This window comes from Triturus cristatus, chromosome 4_2 (assembly GCF_964204655.1).
Source record: "Triturus cristatus chromosome 4_2, aTriCri1.1, whole genome shotgun sequence".
Classification (NCBI taxonomy): domain Eukaryota; kingdom Metazoa; phylum Chordata; class Amphibia; order Caudata; family Salamandridae; genus Triturus; species Triturus cristatus.
In genome coordinates this window covers 779,425,687-779,447,244 of record NC_140586.1, presented here as the reverse complement: position 1 = coordinate 779,447,244, position 21,558 = coordinate 779,425,687, and the positions used below count along the sequence as shown (strand labels likewise).

The following is a 21,558-nucleotide window of genomic DNA, read 5'->3' as shown; positions in this document are numbered from 1 at the left end:
ACACATAAACTACACACACACACACATATATATATGTGTGTGTGTGTATATATATATATTCCATACGAAAAGCAACGCTGCAGGGTGCCTCAGCCTATCGGACCGGGGCTTGTTGGGACGCGTTATTTCCCCAAATACTCCAAACGACATTGCACTCCCCTCCAGGGTTCAGCAAATCAAGCCACACCACCGTCCTTCGTGACCAACTTTATTCAGGCAATACAAAATACCATGCATTACGCGTTTCAACTCTAACGAGTCTTCCTCAGATGCAAATACCAGAGTGGCAACCTCAACGTTTCTTTATAGAAGTAGATGAAAAAACAGGAGGCAGTGACGAGGGTCACGTGCAATGTCGTTTGGAGTATATATATATATATATATATATATATTACCTACTGGCGGTCGCCAGTAGGTAGTTATAGTTAGGACCACGTTTCCATAGGAAAACCTCAACATTCTATTTTGAATAACTTTGGCGCCGGTCGACGAATCCTCGCGAATTTCTCAAAATAGGTGGGGCGCTACGCTCCGCTCCTACCCTGAAAGTCTCGGGGGGATCCGTCAAGCGGGGGCTGAGATAAAAGGGGGGTCCCAAAACGCGTTTTTCCCATGCATTTTTCCATAGGACCTTTAGAACGACCTACAGCCCGAACGGCTGAACAGAATTACTCAAAATTTGGCAGAGAGGTAGTCCTCAGGTCAAGGAAGTGCCTTTTGTAGGTTTGGTGTAAATCTGTTCAGTAGATTCTGAGAAAATAGCCTTTAAATCAATATATATATCTGAGCCCGCTTACGGTACGCTTACCGTACGCTTACGGTAAGCGTACGGTGGCGTGCGCGAGCGCGATTCTGATTGGCTCTTAGATCTTAGTAAACATTCGAATCGGCCGAAACCAGGAAGCGGCGGCCGCCATTTTGTGTATTTCACTCTGAAAAAAAAGAGTGAAAACAAAGAAAGGGGGCAATGAGGAGAGTTACAGACCCCCTAACAATTGTAAGGGGGTCAAAGAAGGACAGAAAAGTACAAAAAAAACATTTATTGATTTTAAAAAAAATCACGGGGTACGCGTACGGTAAGCTCACGGTAAGCGTACGGTAAAAAAAATAAAAATAAATAAATGAAAATCAGATTTAAGAGTTTAGAAATTAGGGAGCTCTAAAAAGAGCTGTTGTGTTTATGGAGTCATTTTTTTAGTGGTACTTACAAGTAAGTACCGATGCAGAGTCTAAGGTTCAAGAGGAAGACTCTGTTCCCTTCATCATTGAAGTGCACACCATCTCCTCTATAAATGTCTTGCATGTCGTAACGCAAGTTGTTGTGGTAAATGGCACCCATACCATAGTCACGGAGGAAAGCAGAAACAGATTTGTTGACGTGCTTTCTTGCTTTGTCAATCTGTGGACAGAAATGATTGGACCAGTTCCATTTTTGCCTTTGGCATATGTTGGAAAACACAAAGGCAGTTTTAGGGAAAAGTGTAAACAGTTGTGCAAAGGTGTCCTTCATAAGCATTTCCAGACCTACCCCAGTCAAAGTGCCTAGGTCATTGCCACCACAGTGCACTATTATGAGGTCAGGGTGTTGGATTTGCATGAAGGATTTCACCAATGGCATCAATTGGTGCCACTTTAACCCTCTCTGACCAATCCATTTAATGTCTACATTTGGCAAAGCAAGGTCTCTCACCATATCTGTTTTCTCTGCAAACTTTTCACTCCAGAAGACATAGCTGTGCCCTACAATCCACACTGTGAACATCTTCAAAGGAGAACTGGATGCACTCAGGAGGTGTCTTTCAGTAGAATGGCAATATGAAAATAAAGACAGTTTGGAAATGGAGGCATACATATTTTTTACAAAACAAAAAGAACTGATTGGCTGTTTCATACCATTCTAGAATAAAAAATAGGCTGTATGTGAAAATTAATAGAAGCATGTTTTGTATTGGTACAAAAAAATGTGTAACCAAAGAACAGTACTATGGATTTGCAGTTAGGTTTGAAAAGTCAAGCACTCTTGCTCTGTGGAATTGAAACATTGTGTGTCGAACTTCTGACCTAACTGCACACAGCAGTGTTCCATGAGCTGTTGCTATGGTAGCAGGCAGAAGTCAAGTTGGGGGAAGGGTACTAGGCAGAAGTCAAGTTGGGGGCAGGGTACTTTTGGAAAAGGGTTGGTTTTCAACCAATAGAAATGTGTCATTACATTTGAAAAAAAGGGGGAAGCACTGAGATTTGAAACTTACATGTATATGTGTGGAAAAATAGAGGGAAAGTTTGCCATTATCTGGTTCTGCTGAGAGGAGAGAGGTGTACAGAACAGAGATCCTGGCTCTGATAATCTGCTGTTTGAGTGACACATTTCTTTCACAACTAACTAAATTTAAAGGTGAGTTTACAGTTTGAGAGGGGATGTATGTGGTAACTTAAGAAATGAATAATAGAAATGGGAATTGTTTTTGTTGTAGTTACACATGGTGGATTCATAATGTGTCAGTCTGTAAAAGAGATTTTCACTTGGCCCGAAAAAAAAAGAGCAGTAAGTGTGCTTTCAAATTGGCAAAGAAATTTCGTTTTGGCACTTATGTGAAAACATGACTCTGTGTGCATAGAAGAATTATAGGCAGAAATGTATTGCGTCTTGCTCTGGTGATTTCACAGTTGCAGTAGATGGAAAAGAGGAGCGAATTTTTGGGGGAAGAAGCAGAGGCTTAGCACACACCCATGTGCTTGCCATGTATAGTCATGCACAGTAATTAGAAGCGGGTGGGGTTTTCAGGTTTAAGTCTGTAATGCAAATACATTCAGCATCACTAAGGCTGGTTGCCCCTGCTGGAGTGTAGGCAGTCACAGAGAATACACACGGTGGTGGTCTGAAAAAAAAACAGCTTGGACATGTGCATTTAAATAAATTTAAAAAAAAGGTTTCAGAATGTGTCAGTCTGTAAAAGTGATTTCAAAGTGTAAAAAGAGATTTTCACTTGGCCCGAAAAAAAAAGGAGCAGTAAGTGTGCTTTCAAATTGGCAAAGAAATTTCGTTTTGGCACTTATGTGAAAACATGACTCTGTGTGCATAGAAGAATTATAGGCAGAAATTTATTGCGTCTTGCTCTGGTGATTTCACAGTTGCAGTAGATGGAAAAGAGGAGCGAATTTTTGGGGGAAGAAGCAGAGGCTTAGCACACACCCATGTGCTTGCCATGTATAGTCATGCACAGTAATTAGAAGCGGGTGGGGTTTTCAGGTTTAAGTCTGTAATGCAAATACATTCAGCATCACTAAGGCTGGTTGCCCCTGCTGGAGTGTAGGCAGTCACAGAGAATACACACGGTGGTGGTCTGAAAAAAAAACAGCTTGGACATGTGCATTTAAATAAATTTAAAAAAAAGGTTTCAGAATGTGTCAGTCTGTAAAAGTGATTTCAAAGTGTAAAAAGAGATTTTCACTTGGCCCGAAAAAAAAAGGAGCAGTAAGTGTGCTTTCAAATTGGCAAAGAAATTTCGTTTTGGCACTTATGTGAAAACATGACTCTGTGTGCATAGAAGAATTATAGGCAGAAATTTATTGCGTCTTGCTCTGGTGATTTCACAGTTGCAGTAGATGGAAAAGAGGAGCGAATTTTTGGGGGAAGAAGCAGAGGCTTAGCACACACCCATGTGCTTGCCATGTATAGTCATGCACAGTAATTAGAAGCGAGTGGGGTTTTCAGGTTTAAGTCTGTAATGCAAATACATTCAGCATCACTAAGGCTGGTTGCCCCTGCTGGAGTGTAGGCAGTCACAGAGAATACACACGGTGGTGGTCTGAAAAAAAAACAGCTTGGACATGTGCATTTAAATAAATTTAAAAAAAAGGTTTCAGAATGTGTCAGTCTGTAAAAGTGATTTCAAAGTGTAAAAAGAGATTTTCACTTGGCCCGAAAAAAAAAGGAGCAGTAAGTGTGCTTTCAATTTGGCAAAGAAATTTCGTTTTGGCACTAATGTGAAAACATGACTCTGTGTCCATAGAAGAATTATAGGCAGAAATGTATTGCGTCTTGCTCTGGTGATTTCACAGTTGCAGTAGATGGAAAAGAGGAGCGAATTTTTGGGGGAAGAAGCAGAGGCTTAGCACACACCCATGTGCTTGCCATGTATAGTCATGCACAGTAATTAGAAGCGAGTGGGGTTTTCAGGTTTAAGTCTGTAATGCAAATACATTCAGCATCACTAAGGCTGGTTGCTCCTGCTGGAGTGTAGGCAGTCACAGAGAATACACACGGTGGTGGTCTGAAAAAAAAACAGCTTGGACATGTGCATTTAAATAAATTTAAAAAAAAAGGTTTCAGAATGTGTCAGTCTGTAAAAGTGATTTCAAAGTGTAAAAAGAGATTTTTACTTGGCCCAAAAAAAAAAGAGCAGTAAGTGTGCTTTCAATTTGGCAAAGAAATTTCGTTTTGGCACTAATGTGAAAACATGACTCTGTGTGCATAGAAGAATTATAGGCAGAAATGTATTGCGTCTTGCTCTGGTGATTTCACAGTTGCAGTAGATGGAAAAGAGGAGCGAATTTTTGGGGGAAGAAGCAGAGGCTTAGCACACACCCATGTGCTTGCCATGTATAGTCATGCACAGTAATTAGAAGCGAGTGGGGTTTTCAGGTTTAAGTCTGTAATGCAAATACATTCAGCATCACTAAGGCTGGTTGCCCCTGCTGGAGTGTAGGCAGTCACAGAGAATACACACGGTGGTGGTCTGAAAAAAAAACAGCTTCGACATGTGCATTTAAATAAATTTAAAAAAAAAGGTTTCAGAATGTGTCAGTCTGTAAAAGTGATTTCAAAGTGTAAAAAGAGATTTTCACTTGGCCCGAAAAAAAAAGGAGCAGTAAGTGTGCTTTCAAATTGGCAAAGAAATTTCGTTTTGGCACTTATGTGAAAACATGACTCTGTGTGCATAGAAGAATTATAGGCAGAAATGTATTGCGTCTTGCTCTGGTGATTTCACAGTTGCAGTAGATGGAAAAGAGGAGCGAATTTTTGGGGGAAGAAGCAGAGGCTTAGCACACACCCATGTGCTTGCCATGTATAGTCATGCACAGTAATTAGAAGCGAGTGGGGTTTTCAGGTTTAAGTCTGTAATGCAAATACATTCAGCATCACTAAGGCTGGTTGCACCTGCTGGAGTGTAGGCAGTCACAGAGAATACACACGGTGGTGGTCTGAAAAAAAAACAGCTTGGACATGTGCATTTAAATAAATTTAAAAAAAAAGGTTTCAGAATGTGTCAGTCTGTAAAAGTGATTTCAAAGTGTAAAAAGAGATTTTCACTTGGCCCAAAAAAAAAAGAGCAGTAAGTGTGCTTTCAAATTGGCATAGAAATTTCGTTTTGGCACTTATGTGAAAACATGACTCTGTGTGCATAGAAGAATTATAGGCAGAAATGTATTGCGTCTTGCTCTGGTGATTTCACAGTTGCAGTAGATGGAAAAGAGGAGCGAATTTTTGGGGGAAGAAGCAGAGGCTTAGCACACACCCATGTGCTTGCCATGTATAGTCATGCACAGTAATTAGAAGCGAGTGGGGTTTTCAGGTTTAAGTCTGTAATGCAAATACATTCAGCATCACTAAGGCTGGTTGCTCCTGCTGGAGTGTAGGCAGTCACAGAGAATACACACGGTGGTGGTCTGAAAAAAAAACAGCTTGGACATGTGCATTTAAATAAATTTAAAAAAAAGGTTTCAGAATGTGTCAGTCTGTAAAAGTGATTTCAAAGTGTAAAAAGAGATTTTCACTTGGCCCGAAAAAAAAAGAGCAGTAAGTGTGCTTTCAAATTGGCAAAGAAATTTCGTTTTGGCACTAATGTGAAAACATGACTCTGTGTGCATAGAAGAATTATAGGCAGAAATTTATTGCGTCTTGCTCTGGTGATTTCACAGTTGCAGTAGATGGAAAAGAGGAGCGAATTTTTGGGGGAAGAAGCAGAGGCTTAGCACACACCCATGTGCTTGCCATGTATAGTCATGCACAGTAATTAGAAGCGAGTGGGGTTTTCAGGTTTAAGTCTGTAATGCAAATACATTCAGCATCACTAAGGCTGGTGGCCCCTGCTGGAGTGTAGGCAGTCACAGAGAATACACACGGTGGTGATCTGAAAAAAAAAAAAAGCTTGGACATGTGCATTTAAATAAATTTTAAAAAAAGAGCAGTTTGTGTGCATTGAAAATGGCAAAGAAATTTCGTTTTGTGACTATTGTGAAAAGAAATGTAGTAATATATTTAAATACAATAAAGGATTTTTTTTTTAGTTTTTTTCAGGTATTGCTGAAGAACAGTGAACAAAATTTAAGATGCCTACAAAATCTCGAGTTCAAAAAACGCTAAAAAAAAAACTATATTTGAGGACAACTGGAGGACCAAAGTTAGTAGAAGATGCTGATGTTGGGAAAAAGAAAAAATCTTCTGGTAAGCAAAAAAGACAATTCCTAAACAAAATATTGAAAACAAACAAAAATGTACAAAATGTCTGTTCTCGGAAAAATGTAACAAAACCTACAGAACAGCAAAAAATTGAGGATTTAGTTAATGCAAATATACCTTCTGCAATTGAAAAGTTTAACATAAACAGAAAAACAGCATTTAAAGAGATACGTAGAAAAATGTTTCAGAGAAGAGTTATGTCCAATTTGATAAAGGATATAAAGAAATATAAGCAGAAGGCTAAATATTATAAGAGAAAAAAAGAAATTGAAGCCATTGCAGCAAAAGCATTAGAATTAAAAAGGAAACTATTCATATTAATTTTGAATAGGATGCGTACATTAGATAAAATGGTTAATGTACTGAAATCACAAAGCAAAAGCAAAAGAGTAGTGAACAGAACAAACTTTTGTAAAGTGTTTTTAGGAAAGTGGATGCATAGTTCAAGTAGTGAACCTTTTTTTAATGAAGAAAGCTATTTTCAAAGCAATAGTTTGCTGCATGCAGTTGACACCAGAGGTCGTTCATACGAAGTAAAAAACGGTTGCATAATGGAGAAGGAGATAATGGTTCCAAGAGATGAGGTACAAGTGATGGCAGATGAGGCAATGGGGAGACGTCCTAAAGCCCCAGTGTACACTTGGAATTGTAGTAGTATTTGCACTGTGCGTCAGGAATCTATTGACAGATTTCGAGAGTTTCTAAGAGAATATAGTAAAAAAAGTGTAAAACAAAAGATTAAGGTGCTTCAAAGTCTGGATCCATGCAGAGTGAGAGAGAATACTGGTTTGCAGGGTCATTCTCTTGCTTGTCTATCTAGAAAAGTGTGCAATAGTGTTTTCCATCATTTTAGGATGCTGGCTGTTCATCATACTGAAATAAGAAAGTTTGTGAGACGGTTGTATTTTGCCAAAAGTCCAGCAATAAAGTTAAATGAATTGAATAGGGCTCTGTTCCGAGGAACGGTATCAGATGTAGAGAAGGTTGTTGATGAAATTCAGTTTTGTTACTTTGGTCCTGAACAAAACAGTGCAGAGAAGGACACAATAAATGAGGCAGAAGTGGAAGAGAATGTAGAACCCTCTGTAAGTAACACATTTAATGATCACATAACAAAATTTGCAATAGTCTCTAATGAAAGACCAAATGTTACTTGTATTTGTTGCCGCAGAACTCATTATAGAAAACAAACTAGGAATGTTGATCTCTACAGAAAGAGTGAAAATGAAGATAATTATAAGTGGATGGATTTTGCCACATATATATTTCTTGAAAATTGTTTTGAATTGGGTGAAGATCAGCGTATTTGCAAATACTGCTACAACAAGTTAGAGGAAAATAGAATGCCGACCAGAGCTGTACATAATAATTTAGAATTGGATGCTATTCCTGCTGAACTTTCTGAATTAAATACATATGAGTCTATACTCATTCAATGTGTTCATCCGTTCCAGACCATAGTACGTATGGAGCCCAAAACTGGTAAATTACCTCCTTCAGATTTACTGAGAGGTTTAAAAGGTAGAGTGGTGTATTTGCCCTTGGATTTGAAAAAAAATATGGAAACTATTGATGCAGATACTTTGGAAACTGAACCATTAATTATTCTGGTTAATGGTGTCCCTACAAAGAATAAGAAGATTTGGCAGGAGCTGGTAGATGTGCGGAAAGTACAAAGAGCAAATTTGTATTTGAAAAAAAATAACAAATGGTATGAATCAATTTATATAGAAGAAGAAGAAGAAGAAGAAGAAGATTTACAAGGAGACACAGAAACACCAACTGGACAAATTGAAAAAGTGGACAAGTCAAAGGAAGAAGAAATTTATGAACATTTTAGCATACATCCTCTCCATTCGAAAGAAGTTATGGGAGACAATATTGATCTCTTTCAGATGAAGAAAGCAAAAGGAAATCCTGTGAGTGTATGGGAGGAGAGCTTGGAAGCTCGATGTTTTCCCCAGCTGTTTCCTAAAGGAAAAGGAGGACGATACGATGAACGTCCGGAACAGATTCCAGCTTCTGAGTATCGGACTACAAGACTATATGCTGAAGATCCCAGATTTCGACAAAGTATCCCTTATTTGTTCCATCTTTTATTTGAAAGCGACTTGTCTGCACTGTCTTATGCAGTAAATCACATTTTAAAAAGTGGAGTACATTTACAAAATGTGTCTGCTAAGGATTTTATGGAGAAAGTGCAGCACCGAGATGATCATTTGGAAACACAACTGATCAATCTGATGGCTTGTCAGCGTGGGACAAATGAATATTGGTACCGACGCCATGGTGAACTAAAATGCATGTTACGCAACTTAGGAACACCAACATGGTTCCTTACCCTAAGCTGCGCCGAGTACGCTTGGGATGATTTACTGGATTTTCTACGAGAGGCCAATTCAAACATTGAAAACATCGAATACAAGACAGCAGGAGAACTGTGCTCATTGGATCCGGTTAATGTTTGCAGATATTTCAATCATAGATTTGAGGCTATGATGTCCTTCATCTGCAATAAAAAAAATCCACCCCTTGGAGAAGTAGTGGATTTCTTTTGGAGAAAAGAGTACCAGGCAAGAGGTGCTCCTCATATTCATATGCTGCTGTGGATCAAGGATGCCCCAAAGTTTGGAACAGATACTGATGAAGCAGTGTTATCTTACATTGAAGAATATGCAACATGTGCTATACCTAAAAACACAGAAGAGAACAAGTTAAAGGAGCAAGTTCTACGTTTCCAAAGTCATCGGTGTGGAAAATACTGTCGACGGAAATACAAGAGCAAAGAAAAATACTACACTAAATGTCGATTTGGATTTCCTAGACCTGTTCTTACAAATGGAAGAGTCAACAGTTTTATGTCAGCTGTGAGACATACTATCACAAGAAAATCACCTAAGAATACCTACAACCTTAAAAGAAAAGAAGAATCAAAAAATATAAATGACTACAACCCAGTCATTTTATCCATGTGGAACGCTAACATGGATATACAGTATGTTGCTGACAATTCCATTGCTGTTGCTCGATATGTAACGTCTTACATTACGAAATCAGAAAAAACAGAATTGAAGGAAATGTGGGAAGAGATTTCTCACGAGAAGACTGTCAGTAAGAAGCTGTACAGTTTTAGTTTGAAGATGTTATCGCATCGAGAAATTGGATCCTACGAATGTTCAGATAGGTTATCTTCTGCAAGTCTCTACTCGAAGTCAAGAAGAATAATTTGGGCAAGTTTAGGCCTTGCAGCAATGAGAAATCGGGTACTGAAATCTGTTGGAGAAATTGAATATTTGGCCGAGAATGACCCAGAAAGTACAGACATATTGAAAACAAACATGTTGGACACATATTATCCCAAGAGAAGTCATCATCTGGAGAACATGTGTCTCTATGAAGTGCTGCAGAACTACATTTATTCACGGAAAGCTGCAGAAGACATCAACAGTGGAAAATATAAAGTTGTTGGTGAAGAAGGATGTTTGGTGAAGCAAACCAAAGGAAGTTTGATAAATCACCGGAAGCTGAGTTGCGACACTACCGACAAGAAAGAATTTTACTACTTGGCTCTTTTACAGTTGTTTAAACCATGGCGTACAGAGGATGAACTACTGGGAGAATTCCAGAGCTATGAAGATTCTTTTAATGCTTGCAAAGACAGCATACAATGCAGTACATTCTCAACTTATCTGCAAATGTTAAATGAAGAAATTGAACAGGAAACTACAATTGCAGCAGAAATAGCTAGAGACAGTTCTCAGGACAGCCAAAGTTCAGGAACACACAGTCAAGATCCCCTAGGACAACCAATCGTTGAAAATGAAGCATCAATAGCCATGAATGAAGTGGAAACGGCTATGAATCTAGCTCAAGAAGAATTTATAGACTTAGAAAATTTGGAAAGACAACTGAATCAAGAGCAGCAACAAATTTATGAAGAGATCAGAAACAAAATTGATCACGGATTTCTACATATCAAAAAAGAGTGCTCATGCACATCATTTCATCCAATCAGGATGTATGTAAGCGGACAAGCTGGCACTGGAAAAAGTTTCCTAATTAAAGTCATCAGAAGCTACCTAAAGCAAAAAACGGATTCTACTTTGTCTTGTGTGGTTACTGCTCCAACTGGGTTAGCAGCATATAACATAAAAGGAATCACCTTACATCGTTTGCTAATGTTACCAGTGGAGCATGAGAACAAAATACAATTCAACAAGCTAACTGGAGAAGCATCCTTGGAAGTTTCACGAGTATTGAAGAAGATGCAAGTTCTCATTATTGATGAGGTGAGCATGGTATCAAACTTAATGCTTGCCTTTGTGCATTTAAGAATGCAGCAAATTTTGAAGACAGACTATGACGTGTTATTTGGTGGAAAACACGTCATAGTTTTTGGGGATCTTTTGCAACTTACTCCAGTTAAAGGACAACCAGTGTTTAATACTGTGACACATGAAGACACGAAGAAGTCATTGGGAAGCATTGGAAATACAAATATTTGGTCCTTCTTTGAGTACAAGGAACTTACAACTAATATGAGGCAAGCAAACGATGAAGAATATGGAAGTATTCTGAAAGATATCAGGATTGGACTACTCACAGATGTTGGGAAAAAAGCATTACAGAGTCGGCTGCTACATAATTTATTTCCAAAGGAAGAAATAGTTGCAGAGAAAATATACAAGAATATTGCAGAAAACAAAAGTGTCATCTGCTTAATGCCAACTCTACGTGAATGCTCAATATTTAATGAGGAGCTTTTGAAATTGGAAAAGGAAGACATCAGGAAATTGGAAGCAGTGGACAAAATTGAGGATGGAAGAATTACAGTCACAGTAACAGGCAAACTGAAAAATAAATTGGACTCACTAGAGAAGAACATCTCCAAAACAGCAGGATTAGAAAAAAATCTTTATGTTTGCATGAACTGTAGAGTGTTTTTAAGGAGAAATTTGGATGTTGAGAAAGGCTTAGTGAATGGAGCGATGGGAAGAGTTGTGGGTTTTATTAATTATCAGAAAAAAGAAGGAATTGAATGTTTACAGATAAAATTTGATCAGATAGAGGAAGTTAAAGACATTTGTCGTTGTTCAGTTCGTTTCATGCTTGTGAAAGACTTATATGTACGTAGGAAGCAGTTTCCGTTTTCACTAGCATATGCTGTAACTATCCACAAGTCTCAAGGATTGACTGTAGATTGTGCATTTGTGAACATTGGTTCAACTGTGTTCAAAGAAGGTATGGCATATGTAGCTTTGTCACGAGTCAAAACATTATCAGGTTTATTCATGATAGACTTTGATGACTCAAAAGTTAGTGCTGATACAAACTGTGTAAAGGAGTATAATAGATTAAGAAGAAGCTATGCTCCTCATTTAGGTCAGTATCCTGTGTTGGAGAAACGTGTAGTTTCTCGTAAAAGGAGAAATGAGAATATCTGTAATGAAGATGTAGAGAAGAGGAAAAAAAAGAGGAGTGATGTAATTGCAAGCAAAAAGAATAAGGAAAATGAAGAACAGGTTGTAGGATGTCATTTTGAAAATAGCTCTGGTGTCAACTGCTACGCTAATGTAGTGCTGAATGTTGCATTTTATCTGGAAAGTTTGCAAGAGCAGATAATAGTAAATCAGGGAAAAAGATTCTGTTCAGAGCTCAGTCTCCTTTTTCAAAAGCTGAGTAAAGATAAAACTCAAATAGAAAGTGCTACTGAAATTAGAAAACTTTTAGATGTATGTTCAGGACGAACACAGTTTTCTCAAAATGAACAGCAAGATGCACACGAATTTTTGATGTATTTTCTTCAGGTAGTGGAAGAAGAAGGAGTTCCCATTGACATTTTTTTTGGTCTCTCTTATAAATGGGAACATAGTTGTGATAATTGTTATAATATATGTGGCTCTATTGTTGATAATGAAAGGTTTATTTATTTGACATTGCCAGAGAGTAAAACAGTCACTTTTGCAAAATTAGTTAAAGATGCTAATCATAGCATGAAATGTGGTGAGTGTAATTCTGACATGTTTTCAACATTAATTTTAAGGGAATACGGACAGTATGTAATTTTAATGATGCAACGATGTAGAGCTGATGGATCAAAATTGGATACTTTAATAAAGAAGTTTACAGGACAGCAATTATCAATTTCAGGAAAAACTTTTGTAACTGTTGCAATAATTTTCCATGATGGACCTACTGTTACTTCTGGACATTACACAGTTTATCTAAAATGTGAAAAAGGCTGGACACTGTGTAATGATTCCAAATTGATTTTCAAACAACGTTTGCCTTTTGATTTAGCAAATTCCTATCTAATCTTCCTGAAACCTAAATTTTAGAGAGATTTGGCAAGATCTGGACAAAATAATTTTACCATTTTACTGGATTACCATTGCAATTTTGTAGAAAAAAGATTTTTAAAATTATCATTTGGCCTAAAGGAAAGATAACCAATTGTAATGTGGACTTTTTTAAATTTTAATGCAATTTTCAAAAACCAATAATTTAGAGATAATCGGTAACTTCTGCACATTTTAATTTATGGAATGCTATTGGACTGCCATTGGAAATTTTTTCAAAAATGATTTAAAAAATTACTATTTGGCCATGTGGAAAAGTAAGCAATTCTATTGTGGACTAAATAAATTATTCAAAAAATTTTCGTGAACCAAAATGTTACAGAGAATTGGTGAGATCTGGACAGATTAAACTTTAGAATTTTAATGGTTTTCCCTTGGAAATTTATTCCAGGAAAAAAAAAAAAATACTATTTGGCCTAAAGGAAATAAAATCAGATGTATTTTGGAGTTATTTGAGATATAATATTGTGATTATACTTCTGAAACAAACATATCAGACGGTATTTTAAAGAAAAAAGTATTGTTTTTAGATGATATTTTTTTAGAATAATATGCATTTCTGTAATGATAAGTTTAAGTGAGAAGACATTCTGGGCTTTTTTAATACAATCTTTGTGATTGTTAATTTTTTTTGCCCGCTGTAAAATGATGAATGCAATTGCTTTCACAATTAATAGTGAAATGCAATATATTCTGAAAACAGCAAAAATAAGGCAAAAATATTTTTTTTTAAAAAATGTAAATATGTGTATTGTATTATAAAATGGATAAAAAATATTAATACTTTTTTCTTTATTTTCAGATCGATATAGAAAATTTTCGGAAACTACAACCATTTTAAAAACTATTTTTAAAAAAAACAAATGAATAAATATTTTTTTGAGTGAGTATGGTAAGTTAAAAATAAAAATTGTAGTCTCTCAAGGACTTTGTAATGAGATAAATGATTTTTAGTGTTTTTTTTTAAAAAATAAAAAAAAGGTACGCTTACCGTACGCGTACGGTAAAAAAAAAAAAAAAAAGTTTTTAAAAAAAAAGAAAAAAAAAGATGAAAGATAAGGTTGGCTCTTAAAAGAACCGTTGTGTTCATGCAGGGACAGAGGAAAGAAAGATTGGGAATATTAGACGGTACGACAAGTGTGCTGATCTATTTTACTGTTCACCAGGGAAACACTGGTCTCCCTATAAGTAATTAGATCGTGACAAGTGGCGCACCGTACTTCAACCCTCGCAAACCGAGGGTTAATTTCCAGAGGGCCAGCAAAAGGAGATTCTCCCCCCACAGATGAAGGGCTCACCTGACCTGCAGAAGAAGGAGTCTGCCCTGCAGATGATGGTCCAGGCTGAGCTGCTGTGGATGTACTGGCTCGTCTTTCTGAAGAGTTACCTCCAAAAAGATGACCATGTGTCCTTCTGTGTACTTCCTGGAGGTGTCTCTTCATGGTGTGATTCCCAAAGGAATACTTCCTGTTAGGATTACCTCTAGAAAGTACACGCTTACACAGCTTGCAAGTAACTAAGGGTGCATTCACCTTTTGCTGGCCTTCTGGAAAAGTAAAATACTCCCAAACGTAAGAAGGCTTTACTTTCCTCGCTCTCTGCCTCAAGACAGTGCTGCTGGTGCTAGCCTCACTCTCAGAAGAGCTCTGCTGTTCTGCCATCGTATCCCAAAGACAAACCAGCTCCTTCTCCCAAGGGATCACAAGCAGAAATGAGGGGAATGGGTGTGGTGTAGGAGAGTTCTAGAACTGAAAGTAGTTTCAACCAATCAAAAGTTGTGTTTCAAGATCACATGACCTACCGTACGCTTACGGTACGCTTACGGTACGCTTACGGCAAAAAGTACGCGTGCGCGTAAAAAAGACACGCGCTTGCGCGCATGCGCATAACAGTCATTTCCCGGCACTTCCGCGTAACGTGCGCGTGTTGCGTAAGCGCGCACGCGTCCCACGCGCAGTACGCGCGGCTACGCAAAGTACGTAACTATACGCAAGCAGCGTAGATAGATTACGGGCGTTGCGTAAACCGTACGCTTACCGTGAGCTTACGGTACGCGTACTATAAAAAAAAATAATAATAAAAAAAAAAAAACTGGAAATAAATTTTACATGTTTATTTTAAAAAATATATATAAAAAAAATATTTAAGGATTTTAAAAATTTAAGCATAGTCTTTATAAAAGATAAGAAAATTAAATTAAAAATATGTTTGAAAAAAATGAAGAATAAAAAAAAAAATAGCATATAAAAAACCTTGCAACTTCACTGAAAAAACCATGGGTTTCACACACGTTATATTTAGGAATTAGCATTTAAAAAACCTTGCAAATTCACTGAAAAAACCATGGGTTTCACACACGTTATAGTTAGGAATTAGCATTTAAAAAACCTTAGAAATTCACTGAAAAAACCATAGGTTTCACACACGTTATAGTTAGGAATTAGCATTTAAAAAACCTTAGAAATTCAGTGAAAAAACCATAGGTTTCACACATGTTATAGTTAGCTGGACATTTTACTCGTAAAAAACCAATGAAATTGCCCCGTTATAGTTAGTTCAGCTAACTATAACTCGCGCGCCCGCAATGCACTGCTGATGACGTCACATATTACATCACTCATGACATGGTCAGTGACATCACTCATGACATCACTGATGACATCTCAAATGACATCACTGATGACATCACTGATGACATCATCCTTGTGATAGAGTGGCAGACCTCCTCTCACCTTAATATAAGCTTTGATACACACATTCAAAAATAGAGACTAAAAATTTCAAAACAATGGACATACCAATACCAGTTACAACAACCTCTTCAGTAATTCTAAGATCCACATACACATCCACTCATTCACCAACAGTCCTATACAGTCACTCATACATGTACTCACTCATCATATGTACTCATACATCTATACATCCTGTTACACAATGCCACTCATCCATAGAGTTACTCACACACATAGTCACTCATGCTAATAAAGAATAAAACATACATTTACTTGCATATACAGTAATACACACACCACCATACTTACTTCTACGGAAACTTACACATACTTAGTCTTTTAAACAATCACTTATAGAAACACATACTTATTCATACAGGAACTCTTTCAATCTCTCCCTCTCACATATACTCACATATATACACCAATAGTCACATATACTAGTTAAAAACATATGTAGTTACTCCTGAAGACACTATTGAGACAGTCATTCACTCACTAACACACCCATACACACACTCATCCACCCATACAGTCCTGCACACATGCTGTCTTCAACACATACAAACAGTGAGTCACTCATTCATGCATCTATGCACTACGTAATACCCCCCACCGTACCATACAGACACTCAGACTGATACTCAAAAAAACAACTAATAACCTATATAGACACCCATGTAGCTACTCACCAACCCATGCAGCCACTTATACACAAAGTGAGAGATACACTTAATCAGTCAGTAACACAATCAATTTTTCAAAAACAAATCATCCATTTAGACACTTATATACCCATTTATTCTTCCATCGACCTTGAGATACACATATATAAAACATATTTATTTTTCTGAAAAACACACATTCACTGGATGATGTCATCAGTGATGTCATCAGTGATGTCATTTGAGATGTCATCAGTGATGTCATGAGTGATGTCACTGACCATGTCATGAGTGATGTAATATGTGACGTCATCAGCAGTGCATTGCGGGCGCGCGAGTTATAGTTAGCTGAACTAACTATAACGGGGCAATTTCATTGGTTTTTTACGAGTAAAATGTCCAGCTAACTATAACATGTGTGAAACCTATGGTTTTTTCACTGAATTTCTAAGGTTTTTTAAATGCTAATTCCTAACTATAACGTGTGTGAAACCTATGGTTTTTTCAGTGAATATATATGTTATTTTAATTTATTCAGCGCACAGCTACTCGGAAGTGTCCCGGCGCTATAGACCGCTGGGGAACCCGTCCTGGCTATCCCTGTGAGATGGTCCCTTTCTGGGTATCTCCAAGGTGAAACCAGGCATCCCCGGCGTCTGTGGGGGGCCGTTGTAGAGATGAGGCAAGCTTAATGCCCAGAGTTGCCGAGTGTGTTCCTGGTTAGAGTAGGTACCGAGGCAAGAATTATCGAGTCTGTTTTTGACCCTGGTCCACGACCCTGCCGCGTCGGGAATTGAACCCTGGTCCCTGGCCGATTCTCTGCTTACGGATCTGCCGCCTCTAACCAGTGAGCCACACCTCTCCATATATATATATTTATATCCATATATATTATCTACTGGCGGTCGCCAGTAGATAGTTATAGTTAGGACCGTGTTTCCATAGGAAATCTCAAAATTCTATTTTGAATAACTTTGGCGCCGGTTGACGAATCCTCGCGAAATTTTCAAAACTAATGGGGCGCTCCGTTCAGCTCCTACCCTGAAAGTCTCGGGGTGATTCGTCAAGCGGGGGCCGAGAAAAAGGGGGGGTCCCAAAACGCGTTTTCCCCATGCATTTTCCCATAGGACCTTTAGACACAGCTACAACCCGAATGGCTGAACAGAATTAGATGAAATTTGGTAGAGAGGTAGCCATAAGGTCAAGGAAGTGCCTTTTGCAGGTCTGGTGTAAATCTGTTCAGTATTTCCTGAGAAAATAGCATTTAAAAGCATATCAATATCTATACGCGCGTACTGAGCAAGCCCTGTGCGCGCACCCTGCCGTGCGTGAGCGTAATTCTGATTGGTTGTTAGATGTCAGTAAACATTCGAATCGGTCGAAATCAGGAAGTGTCGGCCGCCATTTTGTCTGTCGCACTGAAAAGGAAAGGTGGAGACCATGAATAGGGGGCAGGGCAGGGTAGGGAGTTCTTGACCCCCTAGCCATTGTAAGGGGGTCACAGTAGGACCACGAAGGGCAAAAAAAATAGATTTTAATTTTTTTTTAAAAACATCGTGAGGTGCGCGCGCCCAGCGCGCACCCGAAAAAAACCATTAAAAAAATAGAATTAAAAATCAAGTTTAAGTGTTTAGATATTAGGTGGCTCTAAAAAGAGCCCTTGTGTTTATTGAGTGTTTTTCGGTACCTACAAGTAAGTACCGATGCAGAGTCTAAAGTTCAAGAGGAAGACTCTGTTCCCTTCATCATTGAAATGTACACCGTCTCCTCTATAAATGTCTTGCATGTTGTAACGCAAGTTGTTGTGGTATATAGAACCCATACCATAGTCTCTGAGGAAAGCAGAAACAGACTTATTGACGTGCTTTCTTGCTTTGTCAATCTGCGGACAATGTTGGTTGGACCAGTTCCACTTTTGCCTTTGGCATATATTAGAATATACAAAGGTAGTTTGTGGAAAAAGTGACATCAATTGCACAAAGGTGTCCTTAACAAGCATTTCCAGACCTACCCCAGTTAAAGTGCCTAGGTCATTTCCACCACAGTGCACAATAATAAGGTTAGGCTGTGGGAGATGTAGAAAGGTTTTCACCAAAGGCATTAATTGGTGCCACTTTAACCCTCTCTGACCAATCGATTTAATGTCTACATTTGGCAAAGAAAGATCTCTCACCATACCTCTTTTTTCTGCATACTTTTCACTCCAGAAGACATAGCTGTGACCTACAATCCACACTGTGAACATCTTTCAAGGAGATCTGGATGCACTCAGGAGGTGTCTTTCAGTAGAATGGCAATATGAAATGAAAGACAGTTGTAAAATGGAGGCATACATATTTGTTTTTTAATAAAAAGAACTCATTGGCTGTTTCAAATCGTTTTACAGTTAAAACTAGGCTGCATGTGTACATTTTTAGAAGCATGTTTTGTATTGGTTCAGAAAAATGTGTTCCCACAGAACATTACTTTGGATTTGCTGTTAGGTTTGAAAAGTCAAGCACTCTTGCTCTTTGGATTTGAAACATTGTGTGGTGAACTACTGACCTCTCTGCTCACACCAGTTTTCCATGACCTGTTGCTATGGTAGCAGGCAGAAGTCATGTTGGGGGAAGGGATGATTTGGAAAGGGGTTGAAAGTTGCAACCAATAGAAATGTGTGATTCCATTTGTGGGAAGGACTGTGATTTTACATTAACATGTATATGTGTGAAAAAAGAGAGGGAAACATTGCCATTTACTGGTTCTGCCGAGAGGAGAGAGGTGTACAGCTCTGAGATTCTGGCTCTGATAATCTGCTGTTTGAGTGCCACATTTATTTCTCAACTAATTAATTTTAAAGGTGAGTTATGAGTTTGAGAGGGGAAGTATGTGGTGTATTTTGATATAAATAATAGAAATGTCATTCTTCTTTTAAAGTTGAGTTTTACATTTTGTGGTTTAGGAGATATTTAACTGTTTTGAACTTGTAAGATATTATGGAGTATGTCTTCACTGTAAGTTAAGGTGTACTGGTATCACTGAGGAATACTGTTTTGTGCCTAGAATCACATCATGAGTCTGTCTGCACACAGGATTTGTTGTCAGAGATTTAATTTGTGTTGCTTTTGTTCTGTTAGCCTTGCACTCGCAGAAAAGGGGTAGTTTGTTAACTTAAAGTGTGATGGTTAGCATTCAGCAGAAATCAGTTACTCACAAATGAGAGGCAAATGCAAACACATTTGAAAATAGTATGGTACATTTTCATACTACTTTAAAAGTTGTGTTTTTCATTTTATGTTAAGGAAGGTATTTAAGTGGCTTGAACATGTTATATATTATAGAGTGTGTCTTCACTATAAGTTAAGGTGTACTGGTATCACCCAGGAATACTGTTTTCTACCTAGAATCACACCATGAGACAGTGAGCACACAGGAAATGTTATCAGAGATTTGATTTGTGTTGGTCTTGCTCTATTACCCTTGCACTCGCAGGAAAGGGGCAGCTTGTTTTTTGTAACACATGGTCATGGCCTCAAGGAGCTGTTAGGACATGTGCTCCTTTTTGTCTGTGTAAACTATAAGAAAAATGTGTCAGGCTGTCACAGTAATTATCACTTGCTCTATCACAGTACTAAATGTGCTTTCAAATTGCCAAAGGAAATATTGCTTTCTGCCTAGAATCACACCATGACTCTGTGTGCACACAGGAATTGTTGTCAGCGTTCCAATTTGTGTTGCTGTTGTTCTGTAAAAGTTGCACATTCAGGAAAGGGCCAGCTTGTTTTCTTCAAATGTGTTGGTTAGCACTCAGCAGAAATCAGTATCTCAAAAATGTGAGACAAATGCAAACACATTTGAAAATAGCATGGTAGATTTTTCATCAATTCTTGCAATGGCTGGGGTGGTTCCTACATGTTGAAAAGTCTAATTAACCCTTACCACACATGTAGTCTTATACACATGTCTGCACTCTTCATGCAGTTGTGGAAGTCTCCATGCAGATCTCTCTTGCAGCTGACAATACACAGTTTCCAGAAACACACTCTTTGCACACACGCAGCAGCTTCTCGTACACTCCCATGTATAATAGTCAGCTGTGTGTAGTGTTTTAGATAGTAGTGTGTAACGCAAACAGATTCAATGTCACCAAGGCTCATTTCCTTTGCTCTAGTCTAATCACTCACCCTGTAACACATGGTCATGGTCTCAAGAAGCTGTTAGAATATGTGCTCCTTTCTGTCTGTGTAAACTATAAGAAAAATGTGTCAGGCTGTCACAGTAATTATCACTTGCTCTACCACAGTACTAAATGTGCTTTCAAATTGCCAAAGGAAATATTGCTTTCTGCCTAGAATCACACCATTACTCTGTGTGCACACAGGGATTGTTGTCAGCGTTCCACTTTGTGTTGCTGTTGTTCTGTAAAAGTTGCACATTCAGGAAAGGGCCAGCTTGTTTTCTTCAAATGTGTTGGTTAGCACTCAGCAGAAATCAGTATCTCAAAAATGTGAGACAAATGCAAACACATTTGAAAATAGCATGGTAGATTTTTCATCAATTCTTGCAATGGCTGGGGTGGTTCCTACATGTTAAAAAGTCTAATTAACCCTTACCACACATGTAGTCTTATACACATGTCTGCACTCTTCATGCAGTTGTGGAAGTCTCCATGCAGATCTCTCTTGCAGCTGACAATACACAGTTTCCAGAAACACACTCTTTGCACACACGCAGCAGCTTCTCGTACACTCCCATGTATAATAGTCAGCTGTGTGTGGTGTTTTAGATAGTAGTGTGTAACGCAAACAGATTCAATGTCACCAAGGCTCATTTCCTTTGCTCTAGTCTAATCATTCACCCTGTAACACATGGTCATGGTCTCAAGGAGCTGTTAGAACATGTGCTCCTTTCTGTCTGTGTAAACTATAAGAAAAATGTGTCAGGCTGTCACAGTAATTATCACTTGCTCTACCACAGTACTAAATGTGCTTTCAAATTGCCAAAGGAAATATCGCTTTCTGCCTAGAATCACACCATGACTCTGTGTGCACACAGGAATTGTTGTCAGCGTTCCAATTTGGGTTGCTGTGGTTCTGTAAAAGTTGCACATTCAGGAAAGGGCCAGCTTGTTTTCTTCAAATGTGTTTATTAGCACTCAGCAGAAATCAGTATCTCAAAAATGTGAGACAAATGCAAACACATTTGAAAATAGCATGGTAGATTTTTCATCAATTCTTGCAATGGCTGGGGTGGTTCCTACATGTTAAAAAGTCTAATTAACCCTTACCACACATGTAGTCTTATACACATGTCTGCACTCTTCATGCAGTTGTGGAAGTCTCCATGCAGATCTCTCTTGC

General features: G+C 38.2%; 2 protein-coding genes across 2 annotated transcripts in view; one reads left to right on the top strand and one right to left on the bottom strand.

The window, feature by feature from the left end:
- The window catches only part of LOC146835031 (cytochrome P450 4B1-like), a 268,573-nt gene that overhangs the window by 42,016 nt on the left and 204,999 nt on the right, over positions 1-21,558 (bottom strand). The window lies entirely within an intron of this gene.
- On the top strand, positions 1,065-13,818 carry LOC146835033 (uncharacterized). Its single transcript, XM_085602691.1, has 2 exons — positions 1,065-2,392; positions 6,289-13,818. The coding sequence occupies exon 2, from the start codon at positions 6,331-6,333 to the stop codon at positions 12,796-12,798; it is 6,468 nt and encodes a 2,155-aa protein (XP_085458817.1). The 5' UTR covers positions 1,065-2,392; positions 6,289-6,330; the 3' UTR covers positions 12,799-13,818.

Excerpts from the sequence above, each read along its gene's own strand:
- LOC146835033 (XM_085602691.1), top strand. The coding sequence starts at position 6,331 with ATGCCTACAAAATCTCGAGTTCAAAAAACGCTAAAAAAAAAACTATAT.